Source organism: Calonectris borealis, chromosome 7 (assembly GCF_964195595.1).
Source record: "Calonectris borealis chromosome 7, bCalBor7.hap1.2, whole genome shotgun sequence".
Lineage (NCBI taxonomy): Eukaryota > Metazoa > Chordata > Aves > Procellariiformes > Procellariidae > Calonectris > Calonectris borealis.
The window spans coordinates 30,489,487-30,505,332 of NC_134318.1; the positions used below are offsets into that span (position 1 = coordinate 30,489,487).

Below are 15,846 nucleotides of genomic sequence, written 5' to 3' on the forward strand. Positions count from 1 at the left end.
GGACTGGCAGGCCTGGTGCTTCAGACCAGTAAGAACTGGACAGAGGCAGAAGAGGAAGCTTAAGAACATCCCTCTTTTGTTTTCCAGCCACACCGCAAACACAGAAATCGGGCCTGGCCATAGAAGTGGTCCCGTTTTCCACCAGGAAAGCCAGGAAGCCATAACCATACAGCTTGCAAAACAGGCAAGCTTCAGATGTCCAAGTACCAGAAATAATGCATAAATGGGGAGCAATGATGAAATTAGGACTCTTCAAGATATCTCAGATCAGGTACCAAAGGAAGGAATCCTTTTTTTCCTAATTTATCATGGCAAAAAGGCTCAATGTTATTTCCCAGGACACAGCCCAGTCAGCTGTGAGGACTCACTTGATATTCTAACCACAGCCCAGTTCCAACTACAAGCTCCAGCCCAAAATCAACATTTCCCCCAAAGTTCAGGAGTCTGTCAAACCACAGCTTTTGTTTTCACCCCAGCAATTACAGTTTTGCTGCCTACAAAGGTACGATGATACAAAGGTATCAATGGATCTGGATTATTGCTAAATAGGACACCAGCCAGAAAGCTCTCCCTACCCATGCAGGTGCCTGGGAGCAGTACCAGAAATGTAGTAGCTGATGCCCACACTGAAACTTTGTAATTTGGACTTTTTCCATTTCCTGGCTTCAGACTTCGGTCAGCAGCTATCCAGCAAGAAAGCTTTCGATGAAATCTAAATACACAAGCACAGAATACGGCAAGGGAGCTCTACGAAACAGGAGCCAGGACACTGGCTGGCTGGGTAGATGGTTAGGAGGAGGGTCTGGAAGGTTTCCACTGCCATCTCCATTACTGAACTGCTGTGGGAGTGTGCAAAAGCTCTGTTGTTTTCAGCGATTTGGGTAAGTAGTTTCTGGGGGCCCAAAATATAGCTCTTTTTCTGTTCTAAGTGCATCTGAAGTATTTAAACTTAGTTCCCCTCTTCAATAGGAATCATTCATGAAAATGTCAGCTTTAAATGTCTTTACAGTACAAGTTACTCACTGTGAGCATACCACCCACTTATCTTATACCCTACAAGGACAGAGTCTGAAAAGTTTCAAGATCATGACATGTAACAGACCAAACAAGCACAAAACCTTATTTAAAGGCACTATTAACCCAGCTGGAAACAGGACTAGAAGTGTGAGTAGAAATAATATTTTATGTTAGACAAGACAGACTTACCTGCAGGTCAAAGAACTTGCTGTATCTCCGGTAGATGATCTGAGAAGTCAGGTCAGACCATGTTACGTTGATGATATAGACCTGTTCAGGGAAAAGAAAATACAAGTTAAGGTGGGCTCTGAAGCCCAGGATACCTCCAAAGGCTGAACAGTCAGTACAGGTAAATCCGCATCTCACTGGCCGCTGCTGCTCGCAATGAGGAATATAACCCTGGGTGCAGGACTAGCCTAAATTAAAGCCATTGCCCTTTAGCAGAGGTCTCAGGAGAGCACCCAGTGTTCTCCCACCCATCCCCATCACCAGCTCCCGCTGATTTTGCTCTCCCTGGGATGAAAGCTTTAATGGAGTGACAGCACATTTTCTGGTCCCTGGTAGCACACCCTGCCCCCTCCGTCTGCCTGTCCGGAGGGCCCCAGGGCATGTTGCAGGCACAGTCAGGAGAGCTATTCTACTCCTGAAGCAACAGCCCATCACAGGCTGCTGATCTCCAGCCCCATGCTCCAGGTTTTCCTTGTATATGGAGAGGCAACCATGGCCCTTCCCAGGCAAAACATAGCTCTAGCTCAACAAGGAAATTCAAAGGGAACTCAGCTCCAGGGGGGTTGTGGGATTACAGCCACGTAACGCAACTGCTTACGCACACCCATACACCGCGACAACAGCTCAACCCTATAGCATGCAGCCCTTGCTGAGTCACGTCGCACCACTCGGCACCTCTGGCATCTATCAGACTGATTCGAAGGTCATATAAAGCAGGTCAATGAGAGAGACACTGTTTTCTTACATCGGTGGAAACAGCAACACAAGCCCAGAACAAGCCCAGGATTTCCCTTGTCCAGCCCTAATCCATGCCCAAAACAATCATCTTACAGAAACACTGTTTTGCCGGAAGCTGTGATAAAAAATGATTCGCACGCGCATGCACACACATATATAAAACACACAAATGTTTCCTTTTGACCCTAGCACCTACAAAACATTTTTTAAAAAAAGGAAAAAATGAGCCAGATTCTGCTCTCTCATACACTGGCCTTCAGGCCAAATGCTGGTCCTGCTGCCTTCATGAGAGATACACAACAGGACTTCAGCAAACACAGGATAGAGCCATCAAGGGTGACCACTGAGGGTGACTACACAACACCAATGTAATGGAAATCACAGCTAGGCCAGCTCCTGGGTCTTTAAAGCAATTTCCAGGTTTCACAAATGGAGCGAGATAAGGATCTGGCAGAGGAAACAGGAAAGCATCCCTCCTCCCTCAGCCCCAGCGCTGCAGCAGGAGCTCTCCCTTTTGCCATGGATAAGCATTACCCTCTTCTCCATCTCCCCCAGGACATTAGCCCATCTTCCAAGGCGCTGATGCAGGATAATTGCTTCTGTGCTTTTAAGGACAAAAGGTATTGCATTAAAACCCCTGGAGGGACGTTGAAGAACAGTCTTAACAATGCTTTTCCAAGGACCAAGGGATTTTTCTCTTCTTCTGCTTTCCCAGTAGGAGAGAGGTGTCATCTGATGTCCTGGAAACCATGGAGGTCCTGCAGCCTCACTTTCCTCTCTGCTTGTTACGACCACGTTCAGTCCTCAAGGCAGTTTGCTCCCCATCTCCTGCAGTCCAATTTCATGGTTTTTGAGAACGGGACATGCTGGGCACAGACTGTTAAGGAGATCTGGGGCCTTTCATAGAGCACTGAGGGTAAGGACTAAGAGCCTGAATTTGACTCAGTTACCATACCAAACCTATCTGCTGCTCCCGCCAGAGCAGAGACCATCGAGGCTGGCAAAGGAAAGATTGCCCAGGGGTGAGAGCACGACTCTCAGCAAACCCAGGTTGTTCATCTGCTGCATCTCTATTTCTCCTGGAAAACCAAGCCACACAACCTCCCTCCCGCAGTGCCCATATACAGAAGGGTGACACCAGCACTGCCCTGCTTCATGAAGGGGAGATAAGACTGCGTAACATGAAGATTTCAGGTCTCCTTTAAAGATCTTACCCAGGCAGACAAGCCAGAGGAGTCAGAGCCTGGGAAGGAAGCTGCTGTTGCCAATTTTCAGGCCAGCCACACTACACTGAAGAATATTTTTCCATGTGTTTGTTGTGGGGAAAAAAAAAAAGTTTGTAGCTTCACTCTGAGCTAATTCACAACACAAATATTTCTACTCATTCTCTATCCAACAGCTACTTTCAGATGGAAAACCCATTCGATTAAAAACAGATCATGACAGATGGGAGCTGACTGGGATCCAAAAGCAACTTCAGATACTGTAATTCTGGCCCCGGGTTCTCACAAAGGGGACAAGACAGGGATAGAAGAAACATATCGTACATGCAAATAAAGATTGTATTTTTTCTTTAATTATGCATCTTTTCTCCAGAAGCTAGAAACAAAACACATATGCCACAGACACCCAGGCTTTTTGAATTTCATGGCACTTCAGGCTTCCCCATGCTACTCTTCAGAACCCAGGAAAACTATGTGTTCCCGAAATTTTTAACATCCTGCAAGTCTGCTTGATCGAGATCTACTCCGGACAGGAGTTAATCTTGCTTTAAGAGTCCAGCATTGTTCAGTGGTGCAGTAAGTGGCCCAACACCCCCATCACCCGAGGTGGGGCAGAGCTGGGTGCGAAGGGATATTCTGGGCAAGAGGTTGGATGTGTTTGGTGCAGGGAGCGGGTGTAGGACAGGACCCCGCTGCACAGTGCAGATACGGCCCCAGCTCTGAAATCCGGGCTCTGCGGGAATGAAGCTGCCACTGACTTCAGTCGAGCCAGGATTTTGCTGCACATTTAAAACAGCAATTAAACCTTTTTGAGCCTTAGGTCTCTTCAAGCTCAGCAAGTGATGAATCAGGCAGCATACAGATGCATTGACTTCTATTTATTTCATGGGAAGATCATAGCAGGTGCAAGAAAAGCCTTTAATCATAACCTGGAGCTCTCTGAAGCGAGAAACAAATGGGCTCAAAATCTGCTTGGTGGGACGCAGGTGCAAAATCTGAAATGGCTATTGATTTTCTTTGCTTGTTTGCGTAAATCAAATTGCTTCTCAAAAGCCACCATTTAAAATAATGGGGAATAACTGTTTGCTTGAAAAAGATCTGTAAAATGCCAGATTTTAAAAGCAAGGTCTAGAGGGTTCAAAAGCCTTAGATATCACATTTCTCTCCCTCAGCGACAGAGTTCGGTGATTATTCAATTCTGCTGCCTTAGTCGGACCCATAACCTTCTCATGAGCAGCAAACATTACATCAGCTTACCTCGCCATTTTTTTGCTCAGATCTTAAAACGGGTCGCTGTGAAAGCGATCAACAATATCCCAGGGGAGAATGAGAAAAGCAGTCCTGGGGGAGCCCGAGGTCATGCAAACGCAACGGGACAAGGAGGCAGCAGGAAATATCAGATAAATATGGAGAGCCGTCCCACGCTCGAATGCCCGGCAGGCCCAGCATCGCTCCGGCGAGCTGCCTGCAGAGCCGAGGGAGGGCTTTCTGTGGCATCCGAGAGCTCCCCAAAACTGAGCCACGCGAGCCACCGCTCCAGCACACAGCTGGTCCTGCCCAGGTCCTCGGCACGCTGCTTCTTGATAAAAGAAGATAAAATCAAAGCATCTTACATGTCTTGGAGCAAGCTCTTCCGTGTAAGTACAGTGTTTTCCTACAGTCCCTACATGCACAGAACTAAACTTTAATCGTGATTGCAAATTACCAATTACTACAATAATTAATTACTTAAGGTAAAAAGACTTGCTTTACATATCTGCCATGTTTATGACCTTAAAGAAGTCAAAATGCAGCTGCAAATGCTTCACCTTAAAAATCCTTATCAAAAAAACAGTCCTTAGCAATAAATAATAATTGAAGTACAAATTACAAACAACTTACTGCACAATCACTGGATGATCCAGCCACTAAGAACGTTCAATTTTTAATTTCACAATTCCAGTCTTTTTTTTTAGTCTACAATGTATTTTAAAATAAACACTTCTTCAGAGAAACAAGAAGCGGGCCTGTACAAACTGGAGAATATCAATCAGGAACCGAGCTTGATAAGCAGCTCTTAATATTCATGCTGCATGAAAGAAGGTGCAGGACGTCAGGGGGATTTTATCAGCTGCTAATTATTGTTTAATTCTAGCTCTGGGAAACTTCTATTTTACCCACCACAGAGCAGAAAATTTACTGCAAACTGAAGTCATTGCTCTCCCTTTACTGCCTACCCCAAGCAATGAGAAGAGATGACTTCCTACTACAAAAAGCATTCACTCAAATGTCATTGGGCATGGCTTTATCATTGAATGTCTTGTTCTCAATGGAAAATATCCAGTTCCAGCTGGCATAAAACCCAGAGGTAAAGAATTCAGGTTATTCTCCTGTGGCTGATTTATCAATTAGCTTTTTAAAGGCTCATGTTTTGTTTTCTACAGCCAGATGAGCTGGAGTGGAAGATAAATGCCTGAAATGAGAAGTCTGATGAGACCAGGATAAGAACATCCACAAATACACAAGCTATTGGCAAAGACAAGATTGCAGAGCAGAAACTAGAAATACGCCTGCACTCATAAGAGAGGGCGCCGTTAACCTTTAATAAGTAATTACAGTAAATACCAGCTATTAAGAAAGTTTTATGAATGCAAAAACCCAACGCTCTGGTGTGATTTGTATGCAGATACCATCATGACAGCCCCTTTTATCCTGGAGAATGTCAGCTTCTTCAAAGTCTCGTACTAAAGTGTTGGATGTTTGTCCTCCAGTGAATCATGATTGAATTGGAATAGACGCTCCTTTTCCCTCATATTCAGATGCTATCACTGCCTGTGAGCTGGAAACTTTCCACAGCACAGCTCAGCATGTGAACGCTCCCTGGTTCGCTTTGGCGTGAAGTCAGCCCGACTCCCGCAAGACTTGCGGCAATTTCAGCTGGTTCACGTAGCTGGTGGAGTTTACATTAAAACAGCTCAAACTGCAGCAGCCCTCCACAAAGTCAATATGCATCCGTGCCCTAAATTACCAGAGTACAGGCACTGCACCGACTTACTGTTTGCATAACCATTTTAACGTCAAAGATGTTCTGACGAGCAAAAATCAGTGCTGGCCCAGACCCAGCTTTAGAATGATAACAGCCTACAGACAGCACTTCCAGTACCCACGAGGTCGAAGCAGCAAAGCTGCTTACCTTCCAGAAGCAGTGTGGTTGAAGTTAGGTACCTTCTTCCACCCCACAAGACACTGGCACCAGTAGCCAGGGTTTCCCCAGGGTGAGGGCCCCCAGTGTCTTCAATTCCTGCCCTATAAAGAGCCAGCGTGGCAGCAGAGAGTAAAATGCCCCAGGAATAAGCACAGAGAATGCAATGCACACATCACCTGTGCCTCCCCTTGGCTTGTATCGCATCCAGACTTTCGTAAAGTTCACATTCGACTCTGGATCCAGTGAGTGCAGCGCGGGCTCCTTGCCCAACTCACCAGCATCCAAAAGGCCCTGAAAAGCACTGCGAGACCTGCGAAATTCCCACAGAGATGAAGTCAGACCCTCAGCCCCAAGCCTGTGGCAAGTCCACCATCAGTGCCATGCAATGATGTCACCTTTCAGCACAACGGTCTCCAAGGGACCACAACTCAACCGGGACATGGCCAAGGAAGGGCTATTTTCAACCCCAGTCCGGAGCTGTTCTCGCCCCAGGAATTTGAAGAGTGAGCTGAGAAACAGAGATGAAGCTTGGAAGGAACACGAAACCCAAGCAGTCTCAAATGGGAGAGCTTCTCGCGGGGTGGTTGCTGCCGTGGCAGGGTGTCTTACAGCAGTCCCGAGCACGGGGGCTGATGCAGGCTGCACGCAGGTGCGGGGCGTCTGGCTTTTTGATGAAGCAGATGTTGTTTCACAGACATCCCTCTACCCGGCTCGCATTTCCATTACCAACAGGGGAAATGTAACTGAGAAAAAGCCAAAACAACCCACGGGTCTCACGGACAAATGTTGCACGTACCTAAGTTTGGAAGTAAAGCAGAGGGAGGGAACAAATTGGGCAGCCCCAGCGTTCGCCAGTTCTCATCTGTGAGCAGCCACCACACAGGCAATTTAAGCAGGATACAGCAATTCCAGTTTGCATCACAATTTGCAAGCTAATTTACAGTCTAATTAAACATATGAGGGGGGTGGGGGGAGGGAAGAAGGGATAGGAGAGTTTTCCTTCCTTCACTGTTTTCTTTTGTGGATCTTGTTTCAGCTCTGAATGGCAATGCAGGAGGATTAATGCTGGATTAATGCTGCTTCTCTTTTCAGCCGCATCAAATCTGTTCTGTGTACAAGAAAAATAAACTAATTTCTAGCTCTGAATCCAGCCATACTCCGAGACTCTAGCTGGGTCCTTTCTAGCTTAGAAAACCCCCCCACTACTGCATCCTATATGGGCACAGACCTGGAGAATTAACAAGGATGAAATCCATTTCTCTTTGCCAAATCCTGGTACTTAAACACAAATGAGAATAGCAAACAACTGCCTCGAGCCAGCCAGCAGACGTCCCTGGGAACACAGGAAGAAGAGCTCATTTGAGTATGGAGGCACCTGGTCAGATGTTTTTGCTGGTTTCCTAGCTCCGGGAGTATGGACCAGACAAGTAAGAGGGTTATGTCTGAATGATGAATCCAGCTCATTGTGTTTACACAGGCAGAGTAAGACAATACTTAGCCTCCCATATTTTTCTCATACATTGATGAGGTTTCAAAGTCCGTGGTTCAAATTTCTATTTAGTCTCATCTTCATCCCTCAAGCTTTTTGGCATTTGCCAACTTGGGTCTTTAAGCACTGACTTCAGGTCTTCACAGCACCTTCCTGATAAGAAGATGCTAACAAGTCCCACGCGACCACAGCAATAAGCCAAAAGGAGAAAATCCGCCCTACTGTATTTCTTTGCATAGTCATTTGCATGGCCAAGAGAGGCATAAAAAGTTAAAAAGTAGAATTTGCACCCATGATCTATGACAATAATTTGACCAGAGAGCTGCAGAACTGGAACGGCTGCGAGCCCTGCAGCTTGGTTACAAACCGCCTCTGAGCCTCTTGCCGGGCTTGTTTGATTGCTTCATTTAACTTCATTCTTAGGGGTGTGTGAGCAGAATACGGTGTGTCTAATTCTTGCCGAGATGCAGTATCTGTGTTGCATTAGCAGGGCTTTGTTTCTTTTTTGACTAATATCCTGGGTCCTGTCAAAGACCTGTCAAGGCTCCTATCTTATCTCCAACATATCCAACAACTAGAGCTTATGGAAAGAGAGTAAGAAACAGGACTAGTGAAGATTGGTCGCTTCCCTGCTACCACCTCCCAGCTTCAGGAAGCAGAATAGCAGCTTCTCTGCAAGGAAAGAGCAGACAAGAGAAATGGACAATATCCACCCATCAGATTTACGTACGTGCATGAGGGAGACAGAGCATCTGTGCAGAGTACAACGTGGACTCGTATTCTGTTTCCAATCCGTTTCTATCCACTAGCATTTACTTTCTATGTGTGATGGAACTATTTGTGAAGCAAAATAACCACAGGACTGAGTTTCTGCCATTTAAGAGTTGACAGATGACCAGAAAACACAACATCTAAGCCTACAGAGCATTAGAATAGCAGAGTGACAAACGTAAAATGGAAATAAGAACATACAGGCTCTCTGTGAAACCTGGCTCCCTCACGGCCTTCTCAAGTGCCCCACCTGGGTCTGAAAGAGGCTGTCTATGGCACGCAAATGAAAATAATCCGGCTGCACTTGAAGCTTATTGCCTCTTAAATCTGGATCCCATCTGATTTATAAACTATTTTAACTCAGTGCTCGTGTCTTTCTCCCTAGCAGGTGGTTAGTGTTTCATGAGGACCCCAAAATATGAATGTCCTGGTGAAAGAAGAGAAGTTCCTTTCAAGAAAGGAAAGAGAACTGGGAAAAGCAACAATCAACACACAAAATAGATCCTCTCATATTTGAATTTCAAGTAAGCTTCACTGAAAGGTTTTGAATACAAAAATTGCATCAATTTCACTAAATTGGTTTTAGAAACTGATTTGTAGTTGAAGTTGTTCTGAAAAGAAACATATCAACCCTGAAGAGTCTGGCTCAATGTAGAAGTCCTTGGTGCCGGTGCTGGATGTGGAAGTGAGGTGAAGATTCCTCTAGCCGGTCACTTCTCATATCTTACAGCCATCGTGTTGGCTGCACGGTAAAGGATAGACACAAAGGGGACATGGCACTTTTAAAAATTATTTTCAAAAATGAAGATAATTTCATTGCCCTGCCCTTAATCTCTCAACAGGAACAGATTTTAAAAACTGAATCAAAACTGGCTTCATCCTGCGTCCACTGAAATTAATTTTAGTAAGTGTTGAGGCCAGCTATGAGTTCCTTTAAAATCCCTCTTTAGTTTTATAACACATTCTTTAGCTTCAGCTATAAGAGATCACTCTGCTGTCTGGTCAGATGAGGGCAATGTCTGTGAATTAAATCCAGTCCTGGTCCAAATGGGTACAACCTGCATCTGGTTTTGACTGCCATTATGGAGTCATCAGACCCATGGAAGCCAATGGGAAGAGTTTCATTCCCTTCACGGTGCTGAATCAAACCTCACGTGAAAGCGGGATTGCTAAAATTTCGGAAGGATGCTGCCAAATCAGAGAGACTCAAGCAAGAAGCAGCTGAACTGATTCTGGCACAAGAAGAATTGACTTGGGGGATGTTCGAAATAGGATGAGTAGAGCTCTACTCATATTTAAGGCAAAGGGATTTTTGTGATGGAGTGCTCTGGGGCCAGGGATACAGGAATAGCTCGGTCAAACGAGAACTAACAAGAACTTGCTTGCTACTGTGTTAAATGCATCAAGATTGACGAGACACAGAGAGAGAAAATATGATCTGCAAATCACTGTTTTCCAGTTAACACCAAATCTCACACATCTTGGCACAGAGTTATTTATGCCTGTGGGAGATCTCTCCAAATACCTTTTTTTCTGCTCTGAGAACGAGGGCCCGTCTGCGTTGTACCAGCAGGGTTGTACTGATGTGTTTTCCCAGCCATGGAGCACGTACAGTGCTTAGAGCATACACAGCCTGGGGCCACGCGAAGACAAGACCACACCATGATATTGCTGACCCTGCTTCATGTACAGGCACAGAGCAGATTATTGCACACTGTAGGTGCATAGCTTTACTTACACAAATGACAAAAACTCCCTGCGCAGTCAGCCTCACAATTGCAAAGAGGCGCTGCTAAAACCCAACCTCCCTTTCAGCTTCTCATGTTCAGGATTCCTGCTCTGCATCAACACTTGCATGTAGTTTATATTAGCATGCAAATCTTCCGGCTTTGATTTGTAACCTTACATATGACCCCCAGATGCAATGTTGGAAAAGCAAAGCAAGGGCCTGGGAAACGGAGCAAAACTCCTCCAGGCCCTTCCAGAACAATGACAAAGCTCTGGGACATTCTTAGTCCAAATAATGGAAATTCTCCTGGGATTTTGCCATAGAATAGTGGGATAATTTTTTTTTCTTCTCATTTTGAGTAGAGGGAAACAAAAAGTTCATGTAAACCAAGAGACCCTCGGATTCACAAAGCCAGACTGAGGGGTACAGTACTTTGGCGTGATCTAAAATCCCTGACAAAAAACAACTCTGAAAAACTCTTCTAATTTCTATACTGTTTGTGCAACTACATTTTTCATGCACAATTGAAGGATAAAACTTGAGGTGAAATCAACCGGATCAACCGGCAAAGCATCACAGAACTGCCGGCATAACACACTGACAGATGACTATTTGCATTTTAATTGCAGAATGCTAGAAGAGTGACTGAAAAACAGGCCTATCCTCAAAATATAAACACCATTCAACAAACATGCACTGCATGTAGATCTTTGATTATACTGCATGACCATATATACATAAGACTGAATGTACTTGTTCTCTACAGGACAATCCTGACAATGTGAAACCAGCTCTTGGAAAGAAGGGAACAGATTTCCACAACCCCAGAAAGATGCAATGCTCAAGTCACTGGGAAAAATGTCTTTCACTGCAGTGACCTTTGATTTCAGGCTTAGGAGAAATCCAAGTTTCTTGTGGGGAGAAGAGTGAAAGAAGAAAATGATTGTGTGTCCTATTCTTGCAAAGAACACCCGAATTTCACTGCGAAATGTCAAAAAGAAGGCAAATGTGGAGCACCCTCCTTATTCCCCTCAGTGCTTCTGGCCAAAGCAGGAAAACTGATGCAAGAGTTCTGCGCGAGACAGGTCCCCCCCTGTCAGGGCACATTAATTAAACACAAAATTACCTTCTTCCTGTGGAACTTCAGGGTTTTCAGGAAGATACTCTGCCAAATCCTCGCACCCTCAATCACTGCCTCTTTGCTAAGTTGAACTATTGTCTCTGCCCTTTCCTTCCCTCCTACTCTTCTCACAATCATCCTCCTTTTCCCTCCTTTTCCCACGCTTGGCTTCCTGCCTTCCCACTTGCAGGAACACCCTCTCCCGCCACAGACGCGCAGGACTATCACGGAGAGCGTAAACCCATCCCTCTCCAACTTTGCAATCTGCAGTCTGGGCCACACACAGGCAGAAGCACACGCAGCCATCCTCACCGGTTGCCAGATCGCGCTTACTCGGCACAGCGGGCTGCGGGTTCTGCGGACGGGCGAGCTTTGCTCTGCCTTGCTGGGATACAGGGATACAGAGGATATGCTTTTTCAGCCTGGAGTAATACCGTGCTTTGGGTATTTCTGCTCAAAACATCGCTGCTCCCCCTTTAAACCTGGAAATATAAGGACCCTATGGTAGGAAAATATATTCAACTGGGCACAGGGATAGCTGCTGGACAGGACAGTCACACTGTCCAACTTTGTGTCCCCAGCTGAGGAGCTGGGAGATGAGTCTCCAGACTGCGCTGCAGCCAGAGGAGAAAGTCCCCAAGTTGTGCTCCTGCCCGGCACTGCCCACCGAACCGGCCTGCCTCTCCCCAGACTGTACAGAGGGTGCAAAGGAGATGGGCCCCTAAAAGGATGTAAAATCTGGGGACGTGGCAATCATCAGTAGTTGTAACTATACCGCCAAAGGGCACGATCATCAAATCAGCCCCCAAGCCTGGCACAAGCCATCGCCTTAGCTCCCTGCCGTAAGCCTGAACCTTTTCGGTGCTGGGGAGAACATCATCCCCAGGGATTTTCAATAACCCTGGGCTGGGCTTTGTCACTCGCACAGCCTCGCCCCCACAGCAAACTCCACATCTCCTCTGGAGACACACGCTGCCATTTGGTAATGTGCTTTCTGTCAGAGCTGTCGGGGGGCAGTGATGGCGACCACACTAATTCCTTCTCGTTTACCTATCGCAACCAAGCCACAAGCCACACATACCCCGAGAGTTACTCATTTTTGGAAGGAGAGTGTGCGGCTGCAAGTCAGCATGTGTCACCTTAGAAATAAGCCTTTTAAGGCCATGCCTATATTATATGTTCTATCGAAACCAGTAATAAAATATGAATCAGCAAAATGATTGTATGCGTTTACATTTCTGTCAAATTCAGGGTTTACAGTACCTTGGAACAATAAACAAACCTCTTCCTTTCAATCCCCAAGCCTGAATATTCTCCCACTCTTAGCTACTTAAAGGGAATTACTAATGTTCCACGGAGAGAAACTCTATTAAATCTGCTTAAGTGACCACCCAAAGCCCAGCAAAATCACTGTCTGTAACACCAGGCTTTCAAGAACTAATACAGCTGCACTTGACCCATACAGCATCTGGAGACAGCAGGAATTTGCTAGGCAGGATTTTGGGAAAAAGTCCTAGTTTTATGCATCCCAAAGTCAGGATCTCAAACTGGTCAAAGCTACTCATTTCAGATACCTGTCTAGGTACATGGCTAGGGCAGACATCCATCTCTGGAGGTGCCTCTTCCTCTGCCTGCAGGACGATCCTACGCTAGACAGACATCTAAGGTCTACAAGGCTGAAGTTAAGGTAGATGTACAGTAAGGAAAGGTCTACGTGGTGCAGAGATGTCCAAATTGACGCTGATCTGTGTCTCCTCCCTGATGCAGCACCACCAGTCCATGGTGGTCCGCAAAGCAGCTTCACTGGGTCAGCCCCACTCACACTGAAGAGCCCCACATCTTTGCAGGGCGCGTTAGCTCCGGCACAGCGTCTTTTGGATGCGGCTGCTCTGCTTGACGGGACTTCTGAAGACCATACATCTCCGTTACAGCCACTGGGTCCAACTGCTAGGGATGTAACGCTTCCAAGTGCCAGGCCCTTTTAAAAAACGAGGATCTGACTCCAATCCTCATTCAGAGGATTCAAAGTTTTTAACCTGGGTCCCCAGAGCGATTTTAAATTCCAATTTATGAAGTGCTAACACAGTGGAGCTGGAGGCACCACTATAATTTACCATGAAGCAGATATGCAAAGATAATAATCCTGACAGCAGGCCAGGCCTGACTGCCAGCACACCAACGGCCCGCATGGGCACAGCATGGATCAAAGTCAGCTCCTGCAATTAGTGACCCTGGACAGGCAGTAACGTGTGCTCATGGAGCCTGGGAAGAGGACAGGCATTTTTTAAGAGATGACTTGGCTTGGCTGCTGGCTTCAGAGCAGCGCTCTCGACATGCAGGTGCTTTGCCAACACACCCCCAGGCACAGGCATGTGATGGGGCTGATGGGTTGGACAGTCAGCTGGCCGAAGGGCACAGAAATGTTCTGCCACCCCACAGGTGTCCTGAGAGACAGAAAAGCAAGCAACAACTTTTGTCCTACCCAAGGGCAGCAAATGGGTTACTCCATCCCTGAAGTGACCTGCAGAATGAATGCATCTCCTGCCAAGCATTTCATTAATAATGATCCGATTTGAAAATCCTTTCCCTAAGCGTTTGCTCTTACAAAGCAGATTTGAAGAAGATGACCGAGATAAAAGACGGATGTGCCTAACAGCTTCTTGACCCGTTTCAGGCTTCAAACCTTGCTTGCTGCTCCCAGGCACCAACCCTTACTGCCCCAAACATTTCCAGCAGGTAACAGCAGTGCAGACAACTTCTAAAGTACCTAACGCTTTTTTTGCTAGGACCAGGGATCTGCTTACAGGTAAGGATAGACCAAAGTCCGCTTGGATTAGGGAGATGCAAGGCCTGCCCAGAGCAGCCACAGCTTTGGTTGCCAAAGCGAAAGACGAAATAAAAAGCAGTGGAGGGAGAGCCAAGTCCTGCAGCCATCTCCACGCAGCCATCTCCCCTTGAGGGCTGAGCCGGCCAGGGGGCAAGCCGAGCCGAAATCATTCACTCTGTGTGTGCAGGGCATGAAACAGTCGGCTGAATGCCACGAAACGCATGAGGTGTGAATTATAGCATCATAACTCACGCCCTGAAGTGTCTTATTGCAAAATGGCTCAGGGCAGAGCTAGGATTGTTTTTCAGTGCTGTAATTCCCCTGCTTCTTTTCTCTCCCCCGCAACCACCCTTTTAGTAGAGATACGTCCAAAGAGGATCAAATCTCACCCTCCTCAGCCCTGTGAAACGTGAGCAAAACTAGCAGGGCTTGGCCCACTGTGCCTTTTCTTAAGGCTTCGATAACATTAAATTAATACTTTTCAAACATAAACCACTCGTTGCCTTGAAACAACGCGAAGACGGATGTAAAATCACCCGATTCATGGATGGGTGCTATCAGCAGGCTCTGGTAAGAGCGGCAGCACCCCGTGCTCTAGCAGAATGCCTCCCTTTCCATCCGCCCCTGGGCACCAGATGGGCTGCCATGCAAATCAAGGCGAGGTGCAAAGGAAGGTCTCCAGGTTCAAGCCCCACAATTTCCATGGGCCCAACTCTGTTTGCAGCCCAGTGACGTGAGCTGGCTCTCCACCGGGAGGTCCCCAGGTAAAAATAAACCCTTGCCCACACACCAGCAGATGCAGATTGTTAAATGAGAAGGGCTCAGCAATGCCACCCAGCCACTTGCTCCAGGATTTGCCCTGGTCTGCCTCAGGTAGAAGAAATGGACATCCTGGACATTCCCTGGGCACAGTGACAGGGGGATTCATCACTCTGGAGGCCAGTGGGATAGCTTCCAAGGTAAAAAAAAAAGAAAGAAAAAAAAAAAAAGAAATAAAATCTGGGGCAGGGATCTGCTCCCAGGTCAAACAAATCCCACTGGAAGCAGCAAGCAGGGAGAAAGTCTCCCACAAGACACACCAAACCCTGTTTGACGCAGCCACCATGGCTGCTCTCATTTGAGGGAGGAGACCAAGTCAGACAAAATGAAGGCAGGAGCACTTCCAGATGAGAAAGCCACGGGCTCGGGTGCCAGAGACACACCATTAGGCTCCCACAATCTCTCCTCTCTGTTAACCATCCAAATTGCTCTTGAGCGTAAGCAAAGGAGGCCAGTTGGACAACTGACCAGTAGTTCTAGTGGAGGATAACCACCAACCCTGAGACATAGCTGACCACAGGGCAAAACCACTGCTCCCATCAGCATCTCCAGGAGCATCTCAGCAAGCCCAGGACTGCTCTGGATGGGATAGGCAAGAGAGAAACCTGGGCCTGCAAGCCTGGGACCCACGTTGTCTGTGCTCTAGAGAAGGTGATTTCTGCTTCCCCGAGCTGCCTGTGAGGCTTCTCCACCAGCAACAC

The 15,846-nt window shown here is 46.7% G+C and overlaps 1 protein-coding gene across 1 annotated transcript in view; it reads right to left on the reverse strand.

Moving 5' to 3' along the window:
• SH3PXD2A (SH3 and PX domains 2A) overlaps window positions 1-15,846 on the reverse strand; it is a 267,687-nt gene that overhangs the window by 220,713 nt on the left and 31,128 nt on the right. Inside the window, exon 2 of the mRNA XM_075154979.1 lies at window positions 1,207-1,287. Within this exon, the coding sequence (XP_075011080.1) occupies window positions 1,207-1,287 (81 nt within the window). The remainder of the gene's footprint in view (window positions 1-1,206; window positions 1,288-15,846) is intronic.